The sequence below is a fragment of the Schistocerca americana genome, chromosome X (assembly GCF_021461395.2).
Source record: "Schistocerca americana isolate TAMUIC-IGC-003095 chromosome X, iqSchAmer2.1, whole genome shotgun sequence".
Lineage (NCBI taxonomy): Eukaryota > Metazoa > Arthropoda > Insecta > Orthoptera > Acrididae > Schistocerca > Schistocerca americana.
The window spans coordinates 938,726,839-938,739,210 of record NC_060130.1 but is presented as its reverse complement, the minus strand read 5'-3'; the positions used below and the strand labels follow the sequence as shown (position 1 = coordinate 938,739,210).

Below are 12,372 nucleotides of genomic sequence, written 5' to 3'. Positions count from 1 at the left end.
TTGGGGACAGTGGAGAGTTGATGAAGCAAGTGATTGGTACCTTTGATGTGGGAGGCTAGATGTTGGGCAGTTGGTAGGAGGTGTCAATTAGTAAGGGGCGACATTCTGTCAGTGGCAGAAAACAAACTGATGGTAGCAATGGGATTTGATCCTGAGCTGAAGAATTGCCAGTCTGTGTGATTGACCGGTTGGCCACAACACCATTACATCAACTGCTCCTCACAAATCCCACATGTGCTATACCTGCACAATACATTACACATTCTTCTAAAGAAAAATACTGACCTGACACTGTAAGAAACATAGCACTCGTAGTTTTGGAAGTAAGTAAATCACATCAGCTGAAAACAGACAGCTGTGTCCCTTCTCTGAGCTGCTCATAGCACGAATGACCATAATTTCAGCACTTGAGATGGTCTTTGTTGATCTATTATGGACCGTGGGACAACGGCTGGCATGTATTTCTTGATGCAATAATTTACCAACAGCTGTACGCATTGAAGAAATTTATTTTATGAACTTCTTATGTGCTACCAGTTTCGGCATTACATTGATGCCATCTTAAGGCACCACATGTCATAGTCGTAAAAACGCTATACACGGAACGAGCCATATAACTGGATCTGTGAATCAGATCATTATGCAACAGCTCTTGGTGGCCAGGCTTAAGGAGATCTATGATGCCAACCTCCATCTCCTCAAAAAAATCCAAAAATCTGTCCTTCTCACCTCTATGAAGGTTACCTGGCCACCAAGAGTTGTTGCATAATGATTTGATTCATAGATCCAGTTATATGGCTCCTTCCATGTATAGCATTTTTATGACTATGACATGTGGGGCCTGAAGATAGCATCAATGTAATGCCGAAACTGGTAGCACATAAGAAGTTCATAAAATAAATTTCTACAATACATACGGCTGTTGGTAAATTATTGCATCAAGAAATGCATAGGAGGTGGTTTGTGTCGTTTGATATTTGGAAGAGGGATGCAGTTCCAGACCAAGGCTTAGGAAATGTGTGGAGAGGAATGGAGGGGAAGGGAGCATTAATAAGAGGAGGATAGTAGGGATCTTTCAGATTTGGTAGGATGGGTATATATCAGCATGGATTTTGTGGTCAGGTAAGGGAAGATAACTGAAGTTTCATTGGGAGATGACATGGAGGTGTAGTGTTGTGGGAATGTTGTGGTAGAGGTGTGGCAGAGTACTAGGATCAGTGAGCAGAGGAGGAACTAAGGGATGGTTAGTGCCAAGTCTATAGATAATGTGGGACTTTTGGAGGAGTTCAAGATAGAAGAGCAGCAAGGAGAATTTTATAGGTTAGTAGAGGATGTGGGTGAGGGAGGATAAGAGAATCCCAAAGGCTAGGCAGAGTGCATGGCATTGAAGGATCTGTAGGGTATGATGGAAGGAGTGAGGAGGGGAAGTCTTTGCCACATTTGCATAGCAGAGGATGGGTCAGATCAAGACTTTGTAGGTGTGGAGGACTGTGATGGGGTGCAGTTCCTATGTTTGTCTGGTTAGTAGTTTTAGTAATTTTCGCCTGTTGTGGACTTTCTGTTGAATGGTTAGTAGATTGGGCTTCCATGGTAGTTGGCAGTCAAGAGTTAGTCAAAGGAATTTTAGAGTGTTAGTCAAATGGTAAGATAAAAGTCATTGTGGTGGAAGTCTGGGAGGTTTGGCCTGTAATTATTGCCTGGGTTTTGGTAGGGTTTATTTTGAGGAGCAACAGGAGGTGAACTGATTGAGATTGAGCTGGTGGGATCATTGGGATTTCTGGAGGATAGGGTAGCGAGCAATGAAGGTGGTTTCACTGGCATGCTGGAGGAGGTGATCAGAAGAAGGGCTCTTTGGCATTTTAGTGGTGTAGAGGACATACAGGAAAGGAGAGAGGACAAGACCTAGGGGCACATTTGCAGTGAAATGGAAGATATGGAAGTTGGTGTTGTGATGATGATACAAGGTAGGTGTTAAAGGGAAAGGATGAGATGAGGCAGACATAATTTGTGGGACATGTATTGGTCTGGAGTTTAAAGAGGAGGCCAGAATGTTGTACACGGTCATAGGCTTCTTTGAGATCAAGGGAGACAAAAATGATGGATTTGTGGTTGTTGATTTGGTGGGATAGAAGATGAGTAAGGCACACGAATTGGTCATTGGAGGAGAAACTGGGGTGGAATCCACATTGATGTACTAGATTAGGTAGGTTTTGCTGTAGGTATTTGTGGATATGTCAGATATGTGTAGGTGAGGCTGATGAGATGATAGAAGTAGGTGTTAGTGGCAGATTTATTAGGTTTGAGGAAGAGGATTTTTGGGGTTTCCCACAGCTCAAGATAGAAATACAGGTAAAGGACTATATTATAAAGATTGGCCTGGATTTCTAGGAAGGAGAAGGGACCTTTTTTCAGGTATCTGTAGATTATGCAATCATTACTGGGAGCAGTGTATGAATTTAAACTAGCAGACTCATCCATATGTATACAAACTGTATAATTAAAAATCTAAGGCATCTTTCTAGTATTTCTAGATTGTACAGTTTGTAATGTAGTTTTAACATCAATGTGTGCAAATTATGTTTTCATAAAAATTTGCTAACAAGCATATTATAAACATTTAATTGCATTTAACCTTAACTTGGCAGACACGACACTGTTTTTAAAATTTCACCATGTGGTGTTGATCTAGATCTGCAATAAAATACAGATAAAATTGTGACCTATGTTGACCTTCTCTCTGTCCTGGATTATGTCATGGTTGTGAGGTACAGTTATTCCTGACATGATAATATCACTTCTGCATGCCAAGTGTGCTGAAGTGCTCTAGGAACTACAAAAATAAGCATTAAAATGTAGCTTCAGTCATCCAAGGCAATTGTTGTCTGGAAAATACAGTTAAATTGGCAGTAACAGATAATGCTCTGGGACCAGGGAACCACTAAACTTGTTTCTCCAATACTATGGTTTTATAGAGATCCATTAATTACTATGCTAGATGTACAGAGAGTAAACAGAAATTATTATTATTATTATTTTGAGCTTTTCCTCATTACAGAGGCTTATTTCCAACATATTAATTAACTTGGAAATTACAAACAATAAACGTTCTTAAACTATATTTTCAAAATATTCCTCCAGGTGTTTCAGTCTTGTGTGTCCTCTTCCTCTGCGCCCATTCTCCTCATTGTGTGCTGTACATTTTGGAGCCAGGTGGTCATAGGTCATCCTCTTCTTCTTCTCCCCTCCAGTTCCCACTCCAGTATCAATTTTGGTATTCTGGTTTTCTCCACTCGTCGTACATGCCCGTACCACTGTAATTTCTTCCTATCCATTACGTCATATATTCTTTCTTTTATTTCCATTCTCCTTATTATTTTGGTGTTCCTTATCTTTTCTTTCTTGGAGATTCTTGCCGATCTTCTCCAGAAGTCCATCTCTAGAGCTTGTAATTTTTTAATGTGCTTCATGTTAATTGTCCAGGTCTCCATTCCATTTTTTAGTTCTGCTCATTACATTCCTGCTCCATAAGACTGAGTTAAGCATCCCAATGACCCTCCATCTGTTACTAATTCTTTTATTGATTTCTGACTCTGATTTTCCCTCGATTTATAAAATGGATCCCAAATAACAGAAAGTGTTTATCTTTTTGATTTTCTTTCCTTCAGTGTATAGCTCATCTGAATCATTAGTCAAGTATTCTGTTTTTTGGTAATTTATCTTCAAACCCCAAGTTTTGTATGCTACTGCTAGTTGATTGCACATATAGTTAGCATCTTCCCCATCTTGTGCTACGCCTACTTGATCATCAGCAAACAATAAATGATGTAGGTAAACTCCATCTCTTATTTCTAATCCCATACTATTACATTTACGAGGCCATGTTCTAAGGCTAATATCTGTATAGATTTTAAATAATGATGGTGACATGGGACAGCCCTGTAAAAGGCCTTTGCTTGTTCTAAATTTCTGTGAAAGTTTATTACCAACTTTCACTTGGCAAATGTTATCTTTATACATCTGTTGTATTATTTTAATCAAGGAAAGGTTTATGTTTGCCATATGTAGTGCTCTCCAAAGTAATTTTCTTGGAACAGTATCATATACTTTTTCTAGATCTATGAAAATTAATCCTATATTTTTTGATTTTTCCCTATGTTTCTCCAAAATCTGTCGTAGTGTGAAAATATGGTCTACACATGATCTCCCAGCCATGAATCCACATTGTTCTTCTTGGGTTATAAAATTTTTTTCGTTTGTTTTTAATTACTTTCGCAAAAATTCTCATTAATGTGTTTGTAACACAAATTCCTCGATAGTTTGAACAAATTTTCCGATCCCCTTTCTTAAATATTGTATTAATGTAACCTAGCTTCATCTCATTGGGTATTGAATCTCCATGTATCATTTTGTTGAAAAGCTGTGTTATCAGTTTCACAATTTTGTCACCAGCATATTTCAGACGCTCCAGATTGATATTTACCATACTTTCCTGTTCTCAACGCCTGAAGTACTTCACTTTCTAAAATTTGGATCTCATCATCTTCATGTCTTTTTTCTTCCACTGTTCCTTCTTCTAGATATTCTTCTCTGTCCTAATTTAATAATTTTTGGAAATACTCTTCCTATTCCTTCTGTGTTATCAGTTGGAGATTAGTTTTGCTTTTTGTATCCTGTCGAAGCCCTTTTAATACTGACCATGCTTCTTTTGCTCTCCCAAATCCTAATTTGCTATTCACATTGGCACATGTTCTTTCCCATGCTTCATTTTTTGCTATCCTTATTGTTTTCATCACTTCATTCTTCTTTTCCTTGTATATTGATCTTGTTTCTTCTGATTTATCATTCAACCACTGAAGGAACGCATTTCGTTTTGCTCTAACGAGGACCTCTAGTTCCTCTGACCATCACTCTGCTGCACGGTTGTGGTTGCTATCTTTTTTACCCAACACCTCTGTTGCTATGATTTTCACATTAGCTTTTATGTAGTCATATATTTCCTCTGTTCTTCCTTCAAATGATTCAACCAGTTTCCTTTCCATCCTGGCCGCAAAGAGTGCTCTGCTACTTTCGTCTTGTAGGCTGTCAATATTAAAAGGTAAATTTTCATCTTTCTCAGTCTGGTTCGTTTTATTTATGTTACTTGTATCATTCCTTGCATTCTTCCATGACCAGAAAGACTTCATTTTTACTAAATAGTGGTCTGGTCCACACTGGGCTCCTCTATAAGATCTGACATCTACTGCCTTAAAACTACTTTTTTGCCTAATGGTAATATAATCTATTATAGAACGAAGTTCTTTAGTGTTCTGTTGCCAAGTATATTTATGAATGTCCTTATGTTTGAAAAATGTGTTGGTAATTTTTAGATCAAATTGTTCACAAATTGCAATCAATCGTTCCCCATTGTCATTATATTCGTCCTCTCCATGTTTTCCTACTATTCTACAGGATTCTCTAATTCCTACCCTTCCATTCAGATCTCCCATGATAATCAGTTCCTTTCTTCTTGGGATTTTTTTAATAGTCTCCCTGAGGGTGGCCCAGAATGTATCTTTCTCCTTATCTTTTGTGTCTTTTGTGGGTGCATATACGCCAATAATCACAACTTCCCTAGCAAATAACGTCATTTCAACAGTTATAATATGTTGATTGATGAATGTCCAATTTGTGATTCTTTCTTTCCATGATTTCTTTATCATAATGGAGACTCCTGCTTTGGCTCTTACTGCTTGTGATACCCCACTCCAGATATGTACATAATTATCCAGTTCTTCTTCTCCTTGGCCTTTCTTCTTTGTTTCAGAGAGTACGACAACATCCATGTTGAACATGTCAAGTTCTGCATGTAGTAAATTTATTTTAGTGGAAATACCTTGCACATTCCAGCATCCAAACATCATTTTCCGTTTCTCATCACCAGTTCATCGTCCAAAGTTCCAATTTTTCCGAGGCATATTATTAGGTTTTTTAGCATTTTTATGTGAGTGAGGAGCTGTCCAACTGCACAACCCCAATCCCAGAGGACCAGGTAATTTTTAATCAAGGTTTTCTTCCTTTAGCCTTTGATAAACCAATATCATACTACAAGGCAGCAGTTGCTAGTTTTGGTCCACCCCGGGTATTTTATTTCCCTGGTACCCACCATATCTGGTGAGCATTCCCCTATCTGCCACCTGGGGATGCGTCCGATGGGAGACCAGCAAACTCCACATGGGGTAAACAGAAATTCAAAAGCACAAAAACAACTTTTTATCATAACACATTTCCAGTTCTGCTTCCTGAAAATAAATACTTACCCAGTAGTAAGTATTTACATTTTAAACATTATCAGCTGACATACCTATATCCATTGGTGTAATTTCCTAATTTTCATTACAACAAATACTAAGTTATAATGCAAAGAGAATTTTGTCTCATTCACTGTTACCTGTATCACCTTATTCAACAGTATTATTGACAGATTGTAATTAACACAATTGTAAGTTTCAGAGGCAAAAGGAATATCAGAAATCAGTTGAGTGCACATGACACTGTAAGTACAAGTGTTTTACTTAAGTCTATTATTCTAGGAGTAAATGCGTAAAAGACTGGCACTGCTTCATAAAGACGCTGAAAGTACCATGTTCAGATGATTTCAGTATAATGAATGTTCTGAGTTCTGAAGTCAAGGTGCAAACTTGGAATATCTGTGGACTACCAAGGGATGACTTCTCAACAGAAAATGGAGTAATTGTTGATACTACAAAAAGGTAACAAATATTTGTGTTTCAGTCATTAAAGCATGTAGCTCTGAATTCTATGTTCTTTGTAATGCAATTCAAGGAATATTCCTCACATGCATTCACCATCTCCACTTCCTCAGCACATCCCTTACACACACACACACACACACACACACACACACACACACACACACACACACATACATGCATATATGAAGGAATATTGCATCATAATTTTGAATAATACAGGCACTGCAATTTTGTATTTATCTGCCGACTCTGGATGAGTGACTTTCAAGTAAAATGTCTCCCCTCTTGAGGAGTACACACAATGGGTGTACAACTACAGTTTGTAGACACATGGTTGATTATATATAAAAGTTTGGGTCTGGCTATGAGTCATGATTGGATGGCTTAATGCTAAGGTTATCACTCACGATAAACAGGAAATCTGGGTTTGAGTCCCAGTCCAACACAAATTTTCACTGTCATCATTCCATTATACATCTAATTATTGTGTGTTTTAACTTGCTGTGTCTCTGCTTTATAAATTAAAGTAAAGTAACTTCCCTACTTTATAAAATATCGTTACTTGGGAACTGATAGGTGGTTAGAAAATTTTACTACTATCAGGAATCAAAAAAAGTGGACAGTGGGTAAAAAAGGTTGATTACCCATACTCTAGATTACGTAACTGTGGATTCCGTAAATGGTTTAAGAAATACTGTAAACTCTCCAGTTGTATGGCGATCATAGCCTAGCCTTTAATTAGGGCTATGTTTGGTATCTAAAACAGCCCTCACTGACTCAATCTGAGAATGTACTGGTTGAAGCATGGCAAAATAACTATTTCAATGTGAAATCACACTGCTTTAAAGATTAATTTAGTCCAGCAGAGAAACCTCTTCTCTTGAAGTAGTAAACCATAGCTTAACTGAATTAACAATGGTTAATATATCTGGCAACTTTTATTTCAAAAGCTGTTCATTCAGAATATGCATCAATATCATGTTTGCAGTATGAGCTGTGCATAAGGAATGTTTGTATAAATGTTAAGAGCCTTACCAATATTACCGCCCTAGTCTATGACAAAAACTTTTTTGACAATGTCCTCATGAGAAACGCCTACAGTTTCCAGTCGATCTTCCATCTCACTTCAAAATGATTGTTCCACTCTTTGGGTGTTTGGGAAATGCCAAGCACATTAATATGTATTTATTCAAACACCAGTTTGAATTTGTGTAGTGTGTTGTGACAGACACATAATGAAACACATTGTCTGTCTATAAATCAGTTGCTTTTGCACAGGTAACAGAGTGAATTGCATGCACTATTTCAGGAAGCACTTCACTGGATACGTTATCAGCTAAGGTTTCAACTTTCCTAGCTACTGTTGCGTGGGACAGCATAACATTTTTAATAACCCCTGACCTGTATTTTTTCCTATTTGAATCAATGTTTGTCTTAAATTGACAAAGTTTTCAACCTCTCTACTGCTAAATTGGCTCAAGCCCTTAGCACACAATTTCACACACCCATCAGCCACCAAGGTTTTGTCTTCTTTCAAAATAGTTATGGTGTGAGGAAACTGCTTGTCAAATTTCAAAACATGTCAAAATTTACTCTCAATTGTAAGCTTACTATTTTTTTTTTTTTTTTTTTTTACAATTTGCACTGTAAAATACCTACTGATTTATGTGAAACTGCCTCATGAAAACATGAAAACTTTTCCCATTGGTCTGTTAATTTCGCAGCTTCCACCATTACAATAACTGAGCTGCAGTGAAAACACTTAAGCAAACATGCACCTGGCTGTTTGGTGATCTCATTGAATTGATGGCGCAACCTTGCTCCTAATTGAGCACATGTAGGACCAGCTTGGATGTCAAGTCCTTTCCAGTGCTGCTAGCCAGAATATCAAGGACCAATTACAACAGTTTTGGGCCAGTTTTCCTCAGGAGAGGATTTAATAGGTTTATGACACCCTTCCAAACTGAATCAGTGCATCCATCCTGGCCAGAGGGTGTTCAACATCATACTGATAAGTGGACTCATACTACAAAGTTGTTTGTTTGACTCAATAATGTTATTACTGAAACAAAATCATGTATGCTTGCAGCCCATGATGTTTCATATTCTTTCTTCCTCCCCTTCTGGGTGCTATATATATTTTTGTCAGGCAGTGTAGGAGGAAACAAGCAGTACAAGTTCAGATAATAGACAAAATATGCCCAACAGAGACTAATACATACATAAAATCAATGCAAAGTACATACACATTATTCGAAATTTCTCTTTTCATGTCTAGTGGGGAGGATTAAAAACAATTAACACAATTAAGTCATATGCCTTGGTAAGTGCAGATTATTTCTCCAAAGTTTCACATTAAAATAATTTTATGTACTAAGTCATTCTCTTCTGATCCAAGAGGGTCTGCATTGTATGTGCTTCCTACAGTTGAGAATAGTAATGTATTACCATCCTTCAGTAAGAAATTTCTGGATGTGTGAGTTCATCAACATGTTCTTTATAAAATCAATGTTTTGGCCATTATTGTAAGTGGGCTTCATCATAATGATGAATGTAGTACCATTTCAATGCCTCTTTCAGGTCTTATGTAATGTAATTTCATCTTGCTCATAGAGTCAGTTAGTCAGAAAACATTGATATTTTTTCATTGGCTGGTAGGAGTGGGAAGGTAGAAACTAATAACTTTTAATAGTAATAGTTTTTATTTTAATACATATTGACTGTTTCGTGTGAATGAAGAGAAAGTCAATACACTGACATAGTATTTTGCTCCCAAGGTGCCCTATGGTAGTAAAGACCATTCAGTATGTTATCTGCCTTTAGTTGCTATTTGTATTATCTTGTCTAATGGAGCAGCCTTGTGAATGCTGTCAGTCTGTAACCTGGCTATTTCTGGCTGCTGAGATGGTGTCAATCTGTGCTCATCATCAGCATTTGTGTGGGCAAGCTGCTTCACAATTTCAAATAGCTCTCATATCTTTCTCATAACAGAGGGAAGGAGGGCATCTGCCTAACTAGTTCATGAGCTTTGTGCAGTTATGCTGTTTTGGAATATTATGCCACTGTTGTTGTGTTGTCAGAGCAATATATGCTTTTTTTCTTCCATTAGGTATGTGCTAATATGATTTACCACATCTCCAACCTATATATAGTGTTGCTACCCAGTCTTTTAGCAACAACAATAAGAAATAGTGAGAGAGCAACCATGAAGTATTGCAGTAGCAGCTTCAGGCTAGTAGCCACAGTGTGGCTACATGCACATCAGTAGAACATGGACATAATGGGACTGTGAGATGAGGCTAGCTGCACTCAGTGGAAAATTGCACCACACAGCAGTAAAAGTTGTAGCAAGTGGTACAATGTCACCACATAAGGTCAAGTCTCTTGTTGTGGAAAAGGAGACTGGATATCAGGTTTTAATGAAACAAATGTGCCTTGGAACAACATAAATATGTCTGAATTTTGAGAAAGAGGCAGTTTCTTTTGCTAGAGTCTAATAGCACAACCATGATGCCAGGACCACACCAGCCAGCACAAAGTTCCTAACAGAACTTAGCGTCACAGCACTGCCAATCTGGCATCTGCGCCTACTGCCACCAGCACTGAGTAACCCACAATAGTTAGTACCTCAACACCAGCCACTGGGCCAGCTCCTGCCAGAGGGCAGCAAGCTGAATCCCATGAACAGTAGTCTCAATGTGCTGTCACTGTGAATGTGTGTAGGGTGAGGGTCTGCTCAATTTGCTATTATTGATGGAGGAGCAACATGCCACTGATGTCACAGTTATGACCTACAGAGATTGCTGGCCACCACGGGCCAGCAGTCAGCAACACAGGCTGCCTTTGCAGCATCCTCTCACAATGGCAGAAGTCGGCACCTGTATGTCAGCACAGGTAATGGTCAAGAGGAAGAGGCATGTTTTGACTCACTGAGCCATAACAAAGCATGTACAGAAGTTGAATAAAGCATTCCTTACTATTAGTAGTGTTTCCACTGGCCCTCTGGCCCATCACCACCACCATTCACCCCACCTAGCGCACCTGCACTCTTCGAAGTGGTGTCAGGGGGGCTGACATTGTTGCAGGCAACAGCAGAGCGTCAGCCAACCCCACTCCCCTCTCCCTCACAGTGTAACATCTGAACCACAGCCTACAATATCATCATCTGGGGTGAATGGGAGAAATTTTGTTCTTTTGTGGTGACAATCATTGGGTCAAAGATTGGGGAGCATGATAATAATAAAGTTACTTTTGTAAAAGTTAGGAACCAGTCAACTCATTATAGCATCAGGATAACTATAGATGTAAATTGTTAGAACTTGTGCCTTGTACACAGTGAAGTTTGTGTGGGATTTCTGTCCCTTGTGTCAAACCTGTAACAGTTGTGATCAAAATTATTCTGGGTATTATGCCACATCATTGCTAAAAGCTAACAACAATAATAAACTAAAACCGATGTTTCGGCCGAATTGCAATGGCCTTCCTCAGGGCACAACTGGTTTTGCATGCAGATAGGTGCTTCTATTTATTACACACTATCGATGTCTATCGTCACTGTTGTAAAACTTTTAATTCGCCCTCTAATACGATTGGCTAGTCAAGGCGTAAGGGAAGATGTAAGGAAAGAAGCTATTCATGGATGTCGTCAATGATTGGTAGCTGTCCACCAATCAGCGTTCGGCTTCTGGTCAGCAAGTTTTCCTCCTGGTGTGTGTGGAAGTGGAATGACAGTTGCTCTACAGCTGTTTGTGCAGATACGTCCATGTCCCATGTAGCTTCTGCCCCATGACCACTCACAGCCCATTGGACTGGGATGGCCGGCAGCCAGGATGCTGGGAGTTTGTAGCTATTTTCTCTGTTGATGTTGTCAGGCTGCTTAATAACTTCGATCGCCTCCCGTATTTTGTGTTTTCGCATCCACAATTCTTTCGCCAGTACTCAGGCTTCCTGGAACCTGATAGGTTGTCCAAAGTCACGGTGATGTTCCGCTATCACCGATTTATTGTGTTGTTGTAATCATACATAGCATTTGTGTTCTGCATGTCAGGGCCATGATGGACAGTAAGAAAAGTGGGCATCACCAGTGGCAACTATAGGTTCAAGATCAGGCTGTACCTGTAACCACCAGCACTGAGTTCCTCATGAGACTTAGTGTCCACCTACCATCTTCAACTGCTGCCATCAAGACTGAGTTCTCCACAGGATTTAGTTCCTCAGTACCAGCCACTGGCCAACGCCTGTCAGAGATCAGCAGGTCAGATCCTGCACACAGCAGTCTCCTTGCTCCATTGTGGAGTACATTTGCCCGGCCATGGGACCACTTCAGATCCCATCACTGATGGAGAAGTAGCACATCATTGACACCACAGCCATGGCCTATGGAGACCACTTGTCATCTGTGGACCTGCTGTCAGTGACACAGGGTGCCTAGCAGCATCCTCTTACCACGGTGGAAGCCATCACCTGTATGTCAGCACTAGCCCTGGTCAATAGACGACACGGTTTGCCTACTGAGCCACAGCAAAGCATGTACTGAAGTTTACCATCAGTAGTATTCCCACTGGGCCTCCTATCCCATTCATCACCAGCACTCACCCCACCAAGTGCAACTGCACTCTTC

At 39.4% G+C, this 12,372-nt stretch overlaps 1 protein-coding gene across 1 annotated transcript in view; it reads left to right on the top strand.

Moving 5' to 3' along the window:
• The window catches only part of LOC124556412 (dynein axonemal heavy chain 7-like), a 746,268-nt gene that overhangs the window by 453,458 nt on the left and 280,438 nt on the right, over positions 1 to 12,372 (top strand). The window contains exon 18 of the mRNA XM_047130371.1: positions 6,570 to 6,749. Within this exon, the coding sequence (XP_046986327.1) occupies positions 6,570 to 6,749 (180 nt within the window). The remainder of the gene's footprint in view (positions 1 to 6,569; positions 6,750 to 12,372) is intronic.